Consider the following 20,697-nt stretch of genomic DNA (forward strand, 5'->3'; position numbering starts at 1 on the left):
TGAGCCCCTGAAACGAGATCCAGGCCGGGGTTACAAGAAAAAGGTGATTGTCTGAAGCTGTTAGAACAGAGCAATGCAATTGACAGAATTTTGTACCACAGATTACACCCAGAGGAAGCTACACCTAGTCTGTGTGGTTTACCTAAGATACATAAACAGGGTGTGCCATTACAGCCTATTGTTAGTATGATTAACTCAGTGGCCTATAACATCTGTAAGTTTCTTAACTCATTGGCAGGCAGTAATGAATATCACATTCAGAACACTGTGGATAAGGTGAGGGACATCATTATGGAGAGGGATGAAACAATGGTCTCTTATGATGTTACGCCTCTCTTCACGTGTGTTCCTGTTGATGAAGCAGTGGAGGTAGTCCGTATGAAATCACAAAACAACCCCACCCTTAGCAATAAGATCACCCCTAACACTGACCAAGTGTGTCTGCTCCTGAAACTATGTCTTCAGTCCACGTACTTCACATACAGGGGGCAGTACTATAGGCAGAAACATGGGTGTGCTATGGGTTCCCCAGTCTCACCTGTAGTGGCTAACTTGTATATGGAAGAAGTGGAAAAGAGGGCTCTGATGCCCTATCCAGGGACCACCTAGCCATTGGTTCAGATACGTGGACAACACCTGGGTTAAAATTAGATCTCAGGAGGTACCGCATTTCACTGACCACATTCACCCTGTGGACAACCACATCAAGTTCACCAGGGAGGATGTGAAAAATGACAGGTTAGTCCTCTTAGACTGTGAAATTGCAATTGGTGACGGGGGCATTTGATTGTTGATGTTTACCGTAAACCAACACATACTGATCAGTACTTAAGGTTTGACTCTCATCATCCACTGGAGCACAAACTAGGAGTCATCAGGATGCTGTACCACCGAGCTGACAACATCAGTGGTGATTGTGTATGTGGCGGGAGTGTTGGAAAAGCTGAGACGCATATTTTCCAAACACCATGTCGCGGTTGCTTTCAAACCCCAAAACAAGTTATGCCAGAAGTTGGTCCACCCTAAGGACTGGGTCCCCTGGCACAAACAGAGCAATATAGTGTACACTGTTGAGTGCCAGGAGGATTGCCATGAATTGTACATTGAGGAAGCCAAACAGACGCTGGCAAAGAGGATGGCACAACGCAGGAGCGCCAATACGTCAGGCCAGGACTCCGCAGTCTACACCATCTACAGGCTCTTTCAAGGATGAGGATGTGGCCATGCTTGATAGGGAGGCACACTGGTTTGAACAGGGAGTCAAAGAGGCCATCTATGTGAAGAGGGAACTACCATCCCTGAACCCGGGGGGGGGGGTCTAAGAGTACATCTGTCGCCATCTTACAATGCTGTGACTGCAACTATTCCCAAATCCTCTGTGAACAGTACACATGGCCATTGTGACTCTAATGAATAGTCACAGCAATTTGCATACGAACCCGATCACTGGTTTCGGTTGCGATGCAACTGTATTGTTCCTAAGGTTGGAGATACCTGCAGTCAGCTGAGACTGACGAAGTCACTTAGATGAGCGATGAAACGTTTCTCCCACTAAACTTTGCGTCCAGATGAACTGATTCAACTTTCTGGGTCAAACCATAAAGCAGCTGACAGCTCAGGAGGATCAAGAGAAGACTAATTGGAGCTGTGGGGGCTCATCTCTCTGGCTCTCTTTTATCTTTTTAAAATAGACTTTGTTGCCTACTCAACTGAATGCATCTAATGTGCAGGTGTAGATATTTAATTCTCAAACAGGCCATTTTAACTTATGTTTTAAAGTAAGTGTCATTACGTCATGTGTTTTATGCAACATTTTACAATGGCCTTAGTCCAGAGTAATTTCATCTGTTATGTTAACAAAAAGCAATACAGCCACATGACAAGCTAAATGATAAACAGAATTGATATGCCAATGTTAGGGTTCAATTTACAAGATTTACCATCTCTTATGTATGCGTCCTTTGTATTTCAGTTAGTCTACCTTACACAGAGGCAACATTACTTTCTTAAAAACCAAATAACAAAACAAAACAATGTTATGCTGCATTGGAGCCACACATGCGGAACTGTATCCAACAGCAACATTTTGGGAGACTCTGGATAAGGAGTCGACCTATATGGTGTGTCATATAATACCACATACTACTATAAGTGTAGGCTGGGTAATGTGCCCTTCACCTCTCGTATATGTGCACGTCTTCCTCGGCAGGAAACTCGGCGAGATTGAGTCCGTAGGTCTCCCTTACTTGCTGCTGCTGGAACTCCTAGGAGAGGTCCAAAAGGTAAGATCAGGAGCAATGAGAACCAGAGCAATGACGTTCAAAAGTTTTGATCATAGCGCCATTACATACACAAATTTGTCCAATACCCAATACAGTGCATAGAGCTAAATGGCAGTGATGTATCAGCTTATTGTGTTTATGACATTTTCCATCACAGCCTTTGCTATGATTGGTCAGGTATTTTTATTATACTGTTAAATTAAAAAGAAATAGCTAGTGTGTCCGGGTAGCGTGGTGGTCTATTCCGTTGCCTACCAACACAGGGACTGCCGGTTCAAATCCTCGTGTTACCTCTGGCTTGGTCGGCGTCCCTACAGACACAATTGGCCGTGTCTGCGGGTGGGAAGCCAGATGTAGATATGTGTACTGGTCACTGCACTAGCACCTCCTCTGGTCAGTCAGTGCGCCTGTTCGGGGGGAGGGGGAACTGGAGGGAATAGCATGATCCTCCCATGCGCTATGTCCCCCTGGCGAAACTCCTCACTGTCAGGTGAAAAGAAGCATCTGGCGACTACACATGTATCAGAGGAGGCATGTGGTAGTCTTCAGCCCTCCCCGGATTGGCAGGGGGGGTGACGCAATTACCGGGATAGTTCGGAAGAGTAGCGTAAGTGGGGAGAAAAGGGGGGGGGGGAAATGACCGCCATTCTGAACAAAAACAAAATAGGCACCGTTTCCAGTCCCCTTTGTATTCAAGCCTAGAGCGATGTGTCAGAAGCACCCCTGATGGTTGGTGTTATACGTTTTCCTTCACATTGTTAAATGCAGTGGCATTTTTGCAGCAAGTCACCAACACCTATGAGCACAGCATTTAAGAAGGACCATTAAGGGAGACTCGTTGACATGAGCGGTGAGAAACCGTCAGGGCAGCAGGGCAGTGCTCTGCCACCGGCCAGGGAGCACGCTCAACGCTCACAGTTCAGGAATACAAGTCAAAACCACAGACCGCATCCACTCTCCCTCCATAGAAAATGAAGTAATCGCAACCAATAATCACTTCAAAAGTCGCCCCTGTCTGTCTATGGAGTGCATGGAACACAACTTCTTCATAAGAGAAGATGAAAGACGGGTAGTGGCAGGGAGGTGCATCTTTCTCACCATCTGTCCTGAGCAAACTAAGAAACACCCAAGTACGCCTATTACATAACCACATGCATGGCATTGGCTTTCAAAACAGTTGCTCGGTCCATTATTCTTGCTTTGACCATTGCAGCGATGTTCTGAACTTAGTGCATTTAATTTTCATTCTATTTGTATTGATCTAGCATAGATTGTTCATTGTGTGTGTGTGGATCAGTGGAGGGTAGGGTGTGTGTTGGAAGTGGAGATTGGAGTTTTCCAGGCCTGGGTCCAAGAGACAGAAGCTGTGTACACACATATATCCATACACACACACACACACACACACTGAAACACACAGTCGTACACACAAACAAGAATGCACGCATACTCAAAACCCCCACAAAGGTACAGAGAGCCATGCAAGCAGAGAACAGAGTACACGGGGACAAAAACCATTGTAGTCGTACATACAGCTGTGCACGTGTGCATGTGCATGTGCACGTGCACATAAACATATAAACACGCATGCACACCCACAACCTATGTAGCCCCACATGCACTCACCCACGCACTTTCTCGCATTCCTCTCACATTTGTGCAAGCGCACATGCACCCAAAAGGGGGTGGGGGGGGACGGGCTCTGGAACGAGTGTGGGTGATTACACAGCGAACACGGTAATGATCTGATGTTTAAATATTTTAACAGTTTTGTGTTCTGCTGGCGCCGGGGCCATCAATCCTCGGGGAACGGCTCGGAGGCAGTGACACGCGACACACACGCGGGGGGGTGTGAGCCCGACACGTGAGCTCGCTGGCCACTACCAAAATATTCACCACCAACTCCCAGGAAAGTATTTTAGAAATCAGAGGGAAAAGAAAGCCCCCAGACGGACAGGTGGGAGAGCGCCGGCTACAGTGGAGTCTGTGGAGATGAAAGAGATCAGGGATCTTGTTTCTAAATGATTTGGAGCCACACATGGACTAGTGTTGTCAAAAATCACAAAACTATGTCGAGTCCCCCTAATTAACCTGTCAAATAGCCAAAGCTTATTTCCAGCACTACCCATAGCGAGTTCTACAGACGCCATTATTACCTTTTTAAGCATATTACAATGACCGAAATAAATTTAAAAAAATCAAAGAGGGTCAAACTGCAATTAAAAAGTCAACCCATTAGTCTTATACTTCATTAGACAAACTGAAAAGTGTGTACTCTATGCAATTCTACAGAAATGACCTCATGGAAGTAGTAGCTGGGGACGGCGGGGGGCGCGCACGCGCACACGCACGCACGCACACACACACACACACGCGCACACACGCACGCACACACACACACACACAGAAGAAAGAACTAAGGAACTAGCAAGCCACTGCTGGGGTGGTCTGGGAGTGGGGAGGGGTTGGTGGCTTTGTTCAGCAGCATATAAGCAGCGAGGTAAATTTACTGCCAACAATTCTCCAATCAACAATCATATGTCTCATCCCAAAACAAACCTCCTTACTCAATAACCCTATAAAACTCTATCACAAGAGGAGGAGAGATGAGCAATGCCTGTTAACATTAGAAATGAACTGTGTCTTGGGGCGTCCAGGTTGCGTGGCGGTCTATTCCATTGCCTACCAACACGGGGATCGCCGGTTCGAATCCCTGTGTTACCTCCGGCTTGGTCGGGTGTCCCTGCAGACACAATTGGCTGTGTCTGCAGGTGGGGAGCCAGATGTGGGTATGTGTCCTGGTCGCTGCACTAGTGCCTCCTCTGGTCAGTTGGGGCGCCTGTTCAGTGGGGAGGGGGAACTGGGGGAATAGCGTGATCCTCCCACGTGCTATGTACCCCTGGTGAAACTCCTCAGTGTCAAGTTAAAAGAAGCGGCTGGCGACTCCACATGTATTAGAGGAGGCATGTGGTAGTCTGCAGCCCTCCCCGGAGCAGCAAACGGGGTGGAGCAGAGATTGGGACGGCTCGCAAGAGTGGGGTTATTGGCTGGATATAATCGGGGAGAAAAAGGGGTGAAAAATCCCCCCCCGCCAAAAAATAGAAATTAACTGTGTCTCAGTGGAGCTGCCCATGACTTACAATGCTGTCAAGTGACGGCTGAATGGGCAAAAGGGCTATTTATCCACAATTCTCCCCATTGTGCTGGACAGTGCCTTATGTGAGAATTGATCCATTTCACCAGGGCTCTTGGTTCAAGTGTCCTCATTCGCAAAGGGTTGTCTATATGAAGTGTTTGCTGTGTGAAATCAAATAACTATGGAGCCATATGGCCCTACGGAAGACAGGCTGGGTCTTGGGAGTGTAGCGGGGATGTTTTTATGGGCCTTTTCATGCGTAACAGAGGATGTCATTTACACTGACACCTTCTTAAGAGGATGGTATTTCCTTGTACCTTTTATCCAATGCCATTTACACATTCATGTTGTCTGTTCTGAATATTGGGTTCTGCTTGTGTGGTGTTATATCTGCGCTACTGGGAGGTTGGTACGTGTGCAATCGGTTCGCCTTAAGCATGAAATGAATGAGCTGACGGAGGAAGCGAGGACGCTCCAAAGCTGTAAACAACATACATAACCAGCATGATAATAATGGACGAAAAGGGAGCGATACCAAAGGATCATTAGGCTGCTCCTGGTACAAGGAAAAGTCATTTCAGTACATTACTATGGGGTTTAGTGCAAACGACACATTTTTTTTTTATGGATTTGGTTTTTTCCTGTTCTAAGTTAGGAGCTAAAGGAACGAAGGTCCTGTTTGTCCATCAGCCACTTGAATTCATTATTTTCTTTTTTTTGTTTTTTTCATTTTTCTCCCCAATTGTACTTGGCCAATCACCCCACTCTTCTGAGCCATCCCGGTCGCTGCTCCACCCCCTCTGCCGATCCGGGGAGGGCTGCAGACTACCACATGCCTCCTCCGATACATGTGGAGTCACCAGCCACTTATTTTCACCTGACAGTGACGCGTTTCACCAGGAGGACGTAGTGCGTGGGAGGATCACGCTATTCCCCCCAGTTCCCCCTCCCCCCTGAACTGGCACCCCGGCCGACCAGAGGAGGCGCTAGCGCAGCAACCAGGACACATACCCACATCCTGGTTCCCACCTGCAGACACAGCCAATTGTGTCTGTAGATACACCCGTCCAAGTTGGAGGTAACATGGGGATTCGAACCAGCAATCCCCGTGTTGGTAGGCAACAGAATAGACCACTATGCTACCTGGATGCCCCCAAGGTTTTTTTTTGGACGTCTCAAGTCGATGCATTTGAAAGATGCCACAAAGACGAGAGACAAAATCCTGATAATTTCAGCAACCAGTACAGGAGATTACAAACTAGCAGATCCGTTAGTTTCTTTTTAACTCCATAAAACCAAAGCAGAGTAACAGTTGTATCAAATTTGCTCAATTTGTAATGTCTATTTGGGTTCTCAACAAATGAAGTAGGCAAATCATTTCCTTGACTAACTGTCAACGTCATGTGCGACATTTAAACTGATCATGGTTGAGTTAACTTTGGCACCTGCGTACCTTTATGTCACGCCAGCATCTGCTGTCACTAACAGGCAACAACGGATATAATCAGAGTTCTTCTTATCCCCACTGTACCCCTCTTCCCACCGACCCCTTCCACGGGAGCATTATTAACTTCGACGTTGTCATGGCAACACCGAATAGGAATTCATGTCATAACAGGGTTGTACATCGAGTCTGTTTTCTGTTCCATGTGTGTGCATATGTTTAAGAAAGCCAGATAAGGAATGCGAGGGCATCGAAATGCCGATTTGATGTTAACCAATGCTTATGGTGAAGAAGAAGGACAATAACAGGAGCTGCTTTTCCAAAAGAAACCCTGAACTCTGTGAGAGGTGATGGGAGAGAGCATGGTCATCTCAGTGGGGAAATATGGGGGAGACGGGAGCAATAGAGAAGGCAAGAGGCTGGGAGAGTTCACTAACTACCTTGAGTTCAGCACCATTCATTTATCTCTTGGAATCAACACCTAAATAAACTGAAATGTTGATGATATTTCAAACTTCTGTTCAGCAAACTGATCATGAAGACAGTCGAGTTGACGTCAATTGTTCCACTGTGACGCATAGAAGAGGAGAAAACTAATTTCTTCTGGGAGGCTCAGAGAATACAGAGAGGAGAGAATACAGTCGGTGTTCGGCACTCAAATCTTATTTGCAGAATGCAAAGTGCAAATGCAAAATGACTTTCGCTAAACCCAGGGTGACGAGTTCAGTTTGAGGCCAGGGCGCTAGTCTCAATCTAATGTGCGAGCCCTGCTGACATTTCTGTGAGGGCCTCTGAGGCAATCATGTGTCCTCAAATCAGGAGACAGTACAGTTGGCTTGGCCGGCTCTCCTCTCCAGCAGGGCTCACAATAGGTCAGCAGAGGCTCTGCAAAGACAAAGGCTTGTGTTTTTTATTCCTTTTTATTTTTTATCCTCTCCTCAAATCTTTTCACTCGTCAAAAAAGGGTTTTCAGGGGCGTCTGGGTGGTGTGGCGGTCTATTCCATTGCCTACCAACACGGGGATCACTGGTTCGAATCCCCGTGTTACCTCTGGCTTGATTGGGCGTCCCTACAGACACAATTGGCTGTGTCTGTGGGTGGGATGCCAGATGTGGGTATGTGTCCTGGTTGCTGCACTAGCGCCTCCTCTGGTCAGTCGGGGCGCCTGTTCAGGGGGGAGGAAGAACTGGGGGGGAATAGCGTGATTCTCCCATGCACTACGTCCCCCTGGTGAAACTCCTCACTGTCAGGTGAAAAGAAGCAGCTGGTGACTCCACATGTATCAGAGGAGGCATGTAGTAGTCTGCAGCCCTCCTCGGATCGGCAGAAGGGGTGGAGCAGAGATTACGACGGCTTGGAAGAGTGGGGTAATTGGCTGGTTACAATTGGGGAGAAAAAAAAAAGGGGGGGGGATCAAAAAAAAAAGAAGAAAAAAAAAGTGGTTTAATAATATCCAAATTATGTGATGGTTTGTGGGTTTTTTTCCATTGTTTAACTTGTGCCAAGTAACATCATGATCATGTTACTTGTGTTTGTTTGCACAGATGAGATGTGTACCATTTTCCATGTATGAGCAACTTTATCATCTTGCACTGTGCGTGCTTGAGTGCGTGCACGTGTCTGTGTGTCTTTTCTATACCTCTTGTGTGCGGCTGCTATCCCCACACTCGGTGACCAGCTTGATGGGGGTGGACCGCTGGGACACGGCTCCGTCATCATCACGGTCCTCCTCAGAGTCATCCTCCGATGTGCTGGAGATGGCCTCCTCGGTGGGTGGGGGAGGTGCGCTGGCCGCGGTTTTCCTCTGCAGCACCGCCTCCTCCTTATTAGTCTTGGTACTGTGAATATACAATGTATGGACACCCAGGGATGCATGCATGCAAGCATAAACAGACACAGACAGAAAAAAGACAAGAAAAGAAAAACAAGTGAGAGCCATAGTTTACAGTAACACCACTCCAGTATCTACTTTACACCATCAGCTGTAATACAGACCTATATCAGTGGTATGTTTTGAAGCATGCTCAGTGGTCGCTGTTTGAATGGGGTAGATTACTCTCCAAGGGTGTTAAGCTTTCAGTTATTTCAACACACCTGCACTGGACAATGTGATGCACAAAACGGTTTATATAACAGCTTTAATTGTATATTTCAGTCAACTGTGAAGACTCCCTGATAATAGACGACCACTTTCACGAGAGGGATGTGGCAATTTGAAGCCATTCAGGAACATGACATCATATAAAAAAAGTGATTAAACATGAAATGCAATGAAATTAAATGTGACACCAAAGTTGAGCTGAGCCCAAATGTAGACTACAGTCTGGAGCATTTCTGCAAGATTTAATACAACTTGACGGGAAAAAAGAAAATGTTGGGGGATAGCGAGGCAGAGCACTTACCGTCAGCACATGTACAGCCTGGAGCTATTCCACAATGACAAAGGCAATTCAATCAAGAGCCATGAGCAAATGGAGCCTCTAGCCTATTGCCTAAGTAAAGGCTCTGCATGAGGCAAGCTTGTGGCATGTGTGCATCTTACTCTAGACTTCATGGAGCGACTCCACAAAAGACAACCTTCAATGCTCAAGTAAGTGGCGGGGAAAGAAAGAGGAGCTAAGGAGGATAGTTTCTGTTTGCATACTGGCTAAACGAGGAGCAGAGACTTTCCAGCAGAGACATGGGGTTTTCTTCTGATAAAACAGTGTTTGCAGGAGCATTATACAAAAACTGATGTGGAATACATGTGGATAACATTAAGTACTTTTTCTTTTACAACATTCATCCTATACACTACATGGGATACAATATGTCTTAAGGCAACACCAATAACCATCCATTATTCATCCATTATCCATCCATTATCCAAGCTGATTATCCTGCTCTCAGGGTCGCGGGGATGCTGGAGCCTATCCCAGCAGTCATTGGTCAGCAGGCGGGGAGACACCCTGAACAGGCCACCAGTCTATCACAGGGCCGACACACACATTCGTGCATTCAGACCTCGGGACAATTTAGTACGGCTGATTCACCTGATCTGCAAGTCTTTGGACTGTGGGAGGAAACTGAAGCACCCGGAGGAAACCCACGCAGACACGGGAAGGACATGCAAACTCCACACAGAGGACGACCCGGGACGACCCCCAAGGTTGGACTACCCTGGGGGTTGAACCAGGACCTTCTTGCTGTGAGGTGACCGTGGTAACCACTGCGCCACCATGTTGCCACCAATAACCCCAGATGTGAAAACTGTTTTGTCTGGGAACTTGTGACTGAAACACGTAGCATTGAAACATGCAACTAACACAACATACAATTATGTGTATGTGTGTTGTGTATGTATTTAGGACACCAAGAACGCTTAACATGTAACAGGACTCACTACTGTATTTATAGCATTGTCAACAAGTTATAAAATAGTTATAGCGATATAGTCCCTCGAAATGTAAATCTTGAAGTTCAAATTTTGCACAGATGGTAAAGGTGACCTCCAGCGATCACCACGATCAGCCACCACCACCATGGTTTCGAAGGGGGGATGAAACCTTCAGGAGGTGTTGTGCAGTTCATTACTGCACATCAACTACCAGCTGTCAACTACCATTACACACACACACACACACACACACACACACACAGCCAAGCTGATCTGCAAAGGAACTAGAACCAACTTCGGTTGTCACTACCTGGTTCCAGCAACGACCAGTTATCGCTCCAATTAATAACCGGACCGAGTGTTCAAATCACCAGAACTACACAGCCTGAATACAACAGTCAGACATGCTTACCCCAGCACCGATTTCCCCGTCTCCTCTGGCTTGCGTACTGTGAAAGGACTTGGATCCAGTCCCACGGTCTTGGGCATAAACTCCCTTTACATGCACAGGAAAAAAAAAAAAAAGATCGTTTGTAACAGTGAAATAAAGCCTGTCCGCTAGTGTGTACTGGACACACCCTTTCTTCGTTGAAAAGGGGTTTTCATGAAGCTTTCTTTTTAAAATCCCCTCAAAATCTCTTTCTGAAATATGCTTTAAAAGACCAAAGCACTCCAAAACTGTCTTGTGTTTCAGGCTGCCATCTTGTTTGTGTTTTTGTTAGCCAATGATATTGTCAGCCACATCTACTTTTTTTTGTTTTTTGATTTTTTTTCTCCCCCCTTTTCTCCTCAGTTGTATCCGGCCAATTTACCCACTCTTCTGAGCTGTCCCAGTTGCTGCTCCAGCCCCTCTGCTGATCTGGGGAGGGCTGCAGACTACCACATGCCTCCTCCCATACATGTGGAGTCACCAGCCGCTTCTTTTCACCTGACAGTGAGAAGTTTCACCAGTGGGACATAGTGCGTGGGAGGATCATGCTATTCCCCCCAGTTCCCCATCCCCTCTGATCAGGCGCACCGACCGACCAGAGGAGGTGCTAGTGCAGCGACCAGGACACATACCCACATCCGGCTTCCCACCCGCAGACATGGCTAATTGTGTCTGTAGGGACGCCCGACCAAGCCGGAGGTAACATGGGGATTTGAACTGGCGATCCCTGTCTTGGTAGGCAACGGGATAGACTGCCACACTACCCCGACGCCCCAGCCACGTCTACTTTTAACAGTCTGTGAAATGTTAAGGATGATACACGTTTTGATGCTATCTAGAAGACAGGAGCATTGGTTAAAAGAGACAGGCGAAGGAGCAAACAGAGCTACGTCCCAGAGGCGATGTACAGCCGGGGGACTTACCTTTCCCACTTAGATCGTGTAACTTGAATGTAACTTATGAGATTCTTTGATTTGTACTTAGTCAGTCAGAGGATGGGAAACATATCTGAAGAACTATCTGGGAGACATGTTTGTGTCTGTGTCCACCTCGCCGAGTTGGTTATCGCAACACAAAAGGTCTCGTCGAAGGAGGTGAGTTCGTACGGCTTGAAGAACTCGGTGTAGATGTCGGTGGTCTCATCATAGCGGTTCACTCTCCTCACCTTCACCTTCTTCATGTTGTCCTCACAGGGGGCTGGAGATGCACACACACACACACACGCACCCACGCGCACGCACCCACGCGCACGCACCCACGCACACACACCCACGCACACACACACAGGCACATACACAAAAACACACGGACAACCATGCAGGCCTCAAAACAAAAACATAAAGCATAAAGATTATGAGAAATGAATACACACAGGGCTTCCAAGAAAAAAATGTGTAGCACTGTTTTACTGGCACACACACAAAAAACCCTCAAAACTCTCAAGTGTATTGAGAGTCAATCAACAGAAAGCCATTATGAAATTCATAGAAAATAGGCCAAGGTGCTACAATTGCTATCAAAAAAGCATGTGTCATATAATTGTAAATGTTTTATTGAGTGAGCAGATACCTTCATCATAGGCCAATGGCAGATAGGAGATAGTTCCTTCTGACCACCAATTTGTATAGCTGGAAAAACAAAGGACAAATAAATGTTTTTGCACTTCTGTGAAACCTTCTTGGTAAGTGGTGTATATGTAGTAGCCTGCACCAGCAGTGCACAGCAAACAAGCAGAGCTTAATTCACTTAGCACTTTTTCAAAACACCGTTCCAAAATGCTTCACAGTACTACTACGACTACTATTATTACTACTACTACTACTACTTTCAGCTGCTCCCGTTAGGGGTCGCCACAGCGGATCATCCGTTTCCATCTCTTCCTGTCCTCTGCATCTTCCTCTGTCACACCAGCCACCTGCATATCTTCCCTCACCACATCCATAAACCTCCTCTTTGGCCTTCCTCTTCTCCTCTTCCCTGGCAGCTCCATATTCAGCATCCTTCTCCCAATATACCCAGCATCTCTCCTCCACACATGTCCAAACCATCTCAATCTTGCCTCTCTTGCTTTGTCTCCAAACCGTCCAACCTGAGCTGTCCATCTAATATACTTGTTCCTAATCCTTTCCTTCTTTGTCACTCCCAGTGAAAATCTTAGCACCTTCAACTCTGCCACCTCCAGCTCCACCTCTTGTCTTTTCATCAGTACCACTGTCTCAAAACCATATAACATTGCTGGTCTCACTACCATCTCATAAACCTTCCCTTTAACTCTTGCTGGTACCCTTCTGTCACAAATTACTCCTTACACTCTTCTCCACCCACTCCATCCTGCCTGCACTCTCTTTTTCACCTCTCTACTGTACTCCCCGTTACTTTGGACAGTTGACCCCAAGTATTTAAACTCATCCACCTTCATCACTTCTACTCCTTGCATCCTCACCACTCTGCTGACCTCCCTCTCGTTCACGCATATGTTCAAAATGCTTCACAGTGCAATACAAAAATATGAAGTCCTAAAACACAGAATACACAAAGGGCCCAATTTAAACGATCTATAGCACATGGTCTGAAGCGCATGATGGCAGTGCATTTAGGATGTGTCCAAATCCACTTGTGCTAGTTAACGGTGCATCATCTGGGAGCAAAGTAAGGCCGATGCGGATGCTTCAAAGGGTTGCACTTAGTCTTTTAATGAATCATAGGTGTGGTTTGGGTGTAACATGAACTAAACCAATCAGATTGTCATCTCCCATTCCCTTTAAAAGCCAGGTGCACTTGCACCTGGCTATTATAATGGGGGATTTGGCAAGTTGGAGAAACGAACGGCTCTCTGCGGAGGAAATGGGTCTGCTCATGCACGAAGTGAAAGCGCGCGAGCAGACCGTCTACAGGAGCAGCAGGAATCCACCAAAGCTCAGAATCCATTGTGACATTTATTTTTTAAATATTGTGATGTACACAATAATAATCTTTCACATTGTAATGTTTTTTGTTTTTTTTGGAATTTCCATCTTTTTCTCCCCAATTGTACTGGGCTAATTACTCCACTCTTCCGAGCCACGGTCGCTGCTCCACCCTCTCTGCCGAGCCGGGGAGGGCTGCAGACTACCACATGCCTCCTCCGATACATGTGGAGTCGCCAGCCACTTCTTTTCACCTAACAGTGAGGCGTTTCGCCAGCGGGACACAGCGCGTTTGAGGATCACGCTATTCCCCCCCAGTTCCCCCTCCCCCCTGAACAGGCGCCCCGACCGACCAGAGGAGGTGCTAGTGCAACGACTAGGACACATATCCACATCCGACTACCCACCTGCAGACACGGCCAATTGTGTCTGTAGGGTCACCCGACCAAGCCGGAGGTAATATGAGGATTCGAACCGGGGAGTCCCGTGCTGGCAGGCAACGGAATAGACTGCTATGCTACCTGGAAGCCCCCTGTAATATTTTTAGTTGTCATCTTTTGCATGTTTGTGCACTGCCGCATGTCCGTATGTTAGTAACAAGCAGAATGTACGCGCGTTGTGCACCCGCCAATGTAGGCGCAGCAGGAAAATACTGCGCCATAGACTTTAGACCAGGTTTTTTTGGTCAATCACACAATCGCTTTTCACTGCCTCAAAATATCTGGGAGAAAAGGAGAGGTGAAAGAGCATGAGAGCAAGGGAGGACCGAGTTACGGCGGGAAGAAACTGTTAACAGAGCATGTCTATGAATGTGCCTAACCACACCTAATTTTAAGACCAACACGCCCATGGGTGCTCAAATGGGCACAAGTACATTTGCTATTTAAACAATGTGGGCGCTGGACAGGGAAATAACAACTGCGTTGGTCTGAAACCAGCAAAGACACTCGCGCTGCGCTTTGCGCCAGATGTAAGCTAGGGCTCAAAGACAGTCAACATGAGGCATACTACCATGGACTGACTCCCCAAGGCCGCGTAACCTAGATATGAAAATTGGCTCAGATTGAATACGACTGCTTTTTATTCAAAACGACCAAGCTTAGAGAAAACAGTGATGATGATTTGATGTGCGATTCGCTACTTAAGTGAACGGAAGAGCGAAAGCACACTCTCACATCCAAATTCAATGAAAAATTTTGACATGCCAATTGCTTCTATTGATGGCACTGTACCGTGGCCTATTTTGGCTCCATAAACAAGACACCTTTAAATACAATCTGGGCCTGTTATGTATAATCAGCAAGACAATTAAAAGCAAAAAGAACATATGGTGCACACGCAAACAAATACAGAAACTGACAACTAGGTCAAAATTTATGAGGTGAACAAGCCAGAGGTAAACAGACTACATTTGTGATGTACAACTGTGCCAAAGAGCATTCAAAGGTAACAAAAAAGAATTTCTCATAGCAATATACATACAACGCAGCATAGGAAGAAGACATTAATATAAATACCAAACGGGACAGAATATTTGTTCCACCTAATGTAAGGGAACTATGGCTCTTTTTTTTTAACCTTTATTAGACAATGACAGTGAAAGGCAGACAGGAAATGGGGGGGGGTATGACAAGCAACAAAGGTCAGGCTGGAATCGAATCGGCGATGGTTGCAACCATGTGGTATGCAGTATAACCATTCGGTGATGGAGGCACCCCCGGAACTGTGGCTTTGACCAGGGTCCCAACCACACTGCTGCCTTCTGGGAAACTTGCTTATTGCATGGTGTGCCTCACAGAAGGCTTACAATCAGTCATCGGTAATAAAACAGCCATGATGCAAGCATATGCTTGCTCTATATCAGCAAATCCGTGCCTTGGAGACAAATATCAAAACAAGCATCGCCTCTGATACGACACAGCCAAAGAGAACAGAGCACAATTTCCCTGCAAATAAGAAAGGGACAGGTCAAATGCAAAGGCCACGCAGCAGTAGTTCCTCTCTTATGGTCAGTTTGTTATTGCGCTGCCCCATTTGGATGGTGATGACAGGAACAGCACAGATGGATCTCAAGAATGCATGCACAACATAATTTACTGCTATAGAAAACAAGGTAGCAATGCACATAGCAAAATTGTGGCTATAACAATTTGGGAATTAATATTCCAGAGACCCCCTATATAAGTACCCAAAGCATGTTTTCAGGGAAGCGCCGGTCTTTCCACAAGCAGCTGAGCTCCACGTGACTCCCCAGTATTTCTCACCCTGGATTTTTCATTTTTACCATGGCACCCTTTACTATTGATTGCTTGAAATGTTGGCAATAAAAGGCAACGGCAGGTTGTGTTTTGTTGGATGAGCACATAAACGTCAGTAAAATGCAGTATAAGTTGTTTTACTTTTGACAATAAAAGAAGACCAGCTGAAGGAAATGATAAAAGCATACTTCAGTATACTTTTTGGGGCTTAAAATAATATGTTCAATTTAGGGTAGAGTATGAGGGGGACCACTGTAGATACTTGTCCCTTTGGAGTAAAACAGAGCACCTTCTGTGGAAAGTACCACAAAGTTATTATGTAATATGGAATCTAACAGTTCACAAATTAACCCTGTAAAAATGTTTGTGCTTTGAAACCCTTATGAATGCTGCAGTATGCGAAAAAACCTAAATTAAAACCCCCCCCAAAAAACCCAACCCTAAAACGGAACAGCCAAACAAACCCACAAAAGAAGCCTCTCCATGAGCCGTCGCTCTCACGTGAACAATCTCAGCACCCACAGCCAATTTATAAAGCCTGGGCTCTTAAAAAGCAATTCCGGCAACACAAGTACGGGTGTGATCTCCCGCAAGGTTTTTCAATCCACTCAAAGACCACCACACATCATATACACAAGCACACACACAGACACACACACACAACAGTCTGCAGACTATAGCCACCAACACGTGTGTGTGTGTGTGTGTGTGTGTGTGTGTGTGTGTGTGTGTGTGTGTGTGTGTGTGTGTGTGTGTGTCTGTGTGTGTCTGTGTGTGTGTGTACCTGCGTCTCTCCTGGGGCAGGGCCATGGTACTCCTCTGATGCAGGTAGAAGTCGGTGGGCAGCTCCCACAGGTGTGGCTTGGACTCCAATGGCTGGTAGACCTGGAGGAATAGGTTGATGGCATCCTGTCTGTCAGCATCTGGGAGAAAAGGAGAGGTGAAAGAGCATGAGAGCAAGGGAGGACTGAGTTACAGCGGGAAGAAACTGTTAAGAGAACAAACACGAGGGGAGGAGAGGGAAACTAAACAGCAGGTGTATATTTAATGAAAATGACCGGGACACGTTGTAGAGCGAGCAGGACTAGACCGGTACATGACAACCTCTCAGTGAGTTGGTCACTTGCTTCCTTTGATGCTGCTTCCTACGGCTGGGAATCGGCTCGGCAGGGACCTCCCCATTCAATAATGCAACGATATTTTAGTGCCAATTTGACACTTTTCCTTTTTCAAATACCACAATATTAGAACTCTGGTAGTTCGACATAACAGTTGGCTCTGTTAGCGACAGGTGTTGGTAAACATCGGATCACAAAGAGCCACGCACATCAATAGCTCTGACAGCGACTCCTAGAGGATAAATGCTGAGTCTCATCACCAGCCAGTCAGACTAGCTTGGTCTAGTCAGAAAGGCACAAACTGAGGGAGCCTCTTGGATGAGAGGCGAAACGTCTTCACGGATATATACCAAGTCCAGTTGCACTTGATTCAACTCCTTTGGATAACCATGACCTGGATGAATGAGGACATTCACAGACAACAGTTGTTTAAGACTCCATCCACCCTTATCTACAATAAAATGTGAAAACTACAATTATCCAATGAAAACGTAAAACAAAATCATTTATTTTAAGCCCGATGCGTTACAAAAGCTTAAAACATGAGTACAGTTCCAGCATCCGGGTGGTGTAGCGGTCTATTCTGTTGCCTACTAACACGGGGATCGCCGGTTCAAATCCCCGTGTTAATTCCGGCTTGGTCAGGCATCCTTACAGACACAATTGGCCGTGTCTGCAGGTGGGAAGCCGCATGCGGGTACGTGTCCTGGTCGCGGCACTAGTGCCGCCTCTGGTCAGTCCGGGTGCCTGTTCGGGTGGGGGGGGGATAGTGCTACGTCCCCCTGGCGAAACTCCTCACTGTCAGGTGAAAAGAAGTGGCTGGTGACTCCACATGTATGGGAGGAGGCATGTGGTAGTCTGCAGCCCTCCCCGGACCAGTAGAGGGGGTGCAGCAGCAACCAGGATGGCTTGGAATAGTGGGTTAATTGGCCAAGTGCAACTGGGAAGAACAAGGGGGGGAAAATCCCCCCCTCCAAAAAAAAAAAAGTGTAAAGTTCCGAGTTAACATCCAAACAGGTCCAAGTCAGGCATTCAGATGGAGCATCATTACATCAGACCTCATCACAGCATCTTTCATTTATGCTTCAACATCGCGATTCAGGCAAAATGCTGCAATATCAAATTCCCCACGGCTTAATACACTGCCCCTCCCCCCCCAACACACACACACACACACACACACACACACACAAACACACACTAGTTCCAAAATTAACATACTGGGAATCAAATCATATATGACAATGCATCGCTGCAAAACGCCATCAAATCACAGCCCCCCATAAACTGAACCAATTACAATACACACTGCAGCGTCCGTTTGCAATAAACATGGGAAAATAAAGACCAATTAATGAGGTTGTTGAATGAATGAATAAGGCAAAAGAAAAATATGCAAAGCTCCAGGGTCTCTCGACATGAAGAGAAAACCCCACGGTAAAGTCTACACCAGGGGTGCCCACTACATCGATCGTGATCGACCAGTAGATCGCGAAGGCAGTGCTGGTAGATCTCCATGACATTCCAAAAAAACTTTTTTTTTTCCAAGACATTAGCCTATCATCAGTCCTCCATTTGGCATTTGCCTTTTGATTGACGTAAAGGACGGCCAGTCTGCTGTTGCCTAAAACCAAAGATTCTAGAGCAGAACCTAAAACTTTGTTACATTAGGTTACCATAACAACCAGAGCCCTTCTCGAATGTACCTTGAAGTTCACATGCCCACAACGTGAGCTAACGCAGAACTGCATCGAGCTAGCTAGTTCAACTATCTAAAAAAAATTCTACTAAAAAGTGAAACAAAACAAAAATGAGTGGGGTAGCCGGACCTAGCAAGAAACAAAAACCGTACCATTTCCATGTGGAATGGGAGGAGGACTTTTTTTCACCATGTCTTATTCCAAATGCGTTTGTCTCATCTGTCAGTCTAGCATTGCTATCCCAAAGAAAGGAAATGTGGAGAGGCACTTTCGAACTGTTCATAAAAACTATGACAATGACTTCCCTCCGAAAAGCGAGCTGAGAAAGAGAAAGGTGAGGGAACTAAAATCGCAGTTAATCGCCCAGCAGTCACTTTTCACGCAGCCGAATTCAAAGGCAAAGGCAGCCACCGAAGCATCTTTACGGGTGAGTCACTCCATCATTAAGCATAAGAAGGCCTTCCAAGATGGAGAGATGATAAAAGAGGCCTTCCTTCAGGCAGCAGATTCGTTGTTTCGGGACTTTAAAAACAAATCAGAAATAATATCTTCAATCAAAGCTCTCCAGTTATCAAGAGATTCCGTCACAAGGCGCTGTGAAGTGATGGGCGATGATTTGACACAGCAGCTTTGGAGGGACATCATGGACTGCGAGTGTTTCTCACTACAATTGGACGAGTCTACGGACATAAGTGATACGGCCCAATTGTGCATTTTCATTCGCATGGTGTTTCAAGATATGACCGCAAAAGAGGAGCTGTTAACAATACTACCCATGAAGGTACACATGCGGGGAGAGGACATTTTTCAGACCTTCAAAAACTTTGTGGATAAAATCCAGCTCCCAGTGTGTAAACTGGTGTCAATCACCACGGACAGTGCGCCTGCTATGGTGGGCCGCTCGAATGGATTTATTGCCAAGTGCAGGGAGGACGATGCTTTCCCTGACTTCCTTAATTACCATTGCATAATACACCAACAAGAATTATGCGCAAAAATGCTAAACATGAAAGAGATCATGGATGCGGCAACCAAAATCGCCTGTTCTATTCAAGCGAGGTCTCTTCAAAGACGGTTGTTTCGTACACATTTGGAAGAGGCTGACTGTAACTACTCTGACCTCTTGCTACACACTGACGTGAGATGGCTTAGTAGAGGGAGATTCTTGCAGAGATTTCAAGAGCTCTGTCCGGAGATTAAGGAGTTTCTCCTTATCACTAAACATGCGGAACACAAGCAACTTAATGACCACCAGTGCCTGCTAGACTTGGCGTTTTTAACTGATTTAACCAACATGTTGAACGAGCTTAATTTAGAGCTGCAAGGAAAAGACAACAGCGTGGTAAACATCATCAACTCAGTTAACGCTTTCAAACGGAAAATGCAACTTCTGTCCTCAAAGTTGCAGCGCCGTGATTTGGGAAACTTCCGAAAACCTCGCAGCAGAGCTGGAGAAGCAAGGGAGGGCGTGTGCGCAACTTGACAGTGCACGCTACACAGAGCAGATTGAAAATGTCCGGTCAGACTTTGACAAACGGTTTCAAGACTTTGCTTTGCTTGAGCCAATCGCTACATTTATGTGCTACCCATTTGGGGAAGATACAGAGGTGGATTCCCTCGCCTCAAAAATGGCAACACTGTTTCACCTGAACTCGTCTGCAGTGGAGGATGAGATGCTGACAGTACAGGCTGACATTCAGCTTAAGTCCAGGGCGCATGGAGAGTTTTGGAACTTACTTATAGAGGACAAGTACCCAAACATGAGGAAATGCGCAACCTCCTTGACGGCATTATTCGGCTCTACTTATTTGTGTGAGTCAGCCTTTTCTCACATGAAGATTATCAAGTCCAAATACCGTTCCACCATGACAGATGATCATTTGGAGGCCTGCTTGAGGCTGGCTACCAGCAGCTACTGTCTGAACTATGCAACCCTGTCTGACTCCCTCCAGTGCAGGTCATCCTCAGAGTAGAGAGGTAGAGATCACAAATCTATTTAACATAGCAGAAAAGGTTCATGCAGTGATGCAATTTCAACATAGTGTAG

At 46.2% G+C, this 20,697-nt stretch overlaps 1 protein-coding gene across 2 annotated transcripts in view; it reads right to left on the reverse strand.

The window, feature by feature from the left end:
• fig4a (FIG4 phosphoinositide 5-phosphatase a) overlaps positions 1 to 20,697 on the reverse strand; it is a 93,457-nt gene that overhangs the window by 16,970 nt on the left and 55,790 nt on the right. The window contains exons 16-21 of one of the 2 annotated variants that reach the window (XM_056294317.1): positions 16,617 to 16,755; positions 12,238 to 12,296; positions 11,718 to 11,865; positions 10,651 to 10,734; positions 8,502 to 8,700; positions 2,179 to 2,264 (exon numbers count right to left, since the gene is read on the reverse strand). In XM_056294317.1, coding sequence (XP_056150292.1) covers positions 2,179 to 2,264; positions 8,502 to 8,700; positions 10,651 to 10,734; positions 11,718 to 11,865; positions 12,238 to 12,296; positions 16,617 to 16,755 — 715 coding nt within the window. The remainder of the gene's footprint in view (positions 1 to 2,178; positions 2,265 to 8,501; positions 8,701 to 10,650; positions 10,735 to 11,717; positions 11,866 to 12,237; positions 12,297 to 16,616; positions 16,756 to 20,697) is intronic. The other variant, XM_056294318.1, reaches the window with a different exon arrangement.

This window comes from Lampris incognitus, chromosome 15 (assembly GCF_029633865.1).
Source record: "Lampris incognitus isolate fLamInc1 chromosome 15, fLamInc1.hap2, whole genome shotgun sequence".
Lineage (NCBI taxonomy): Eukaryota > Metazoa > Chordata > Actinopteri > Lampriformes > Lampridae > Lampris > Lampris incognitus.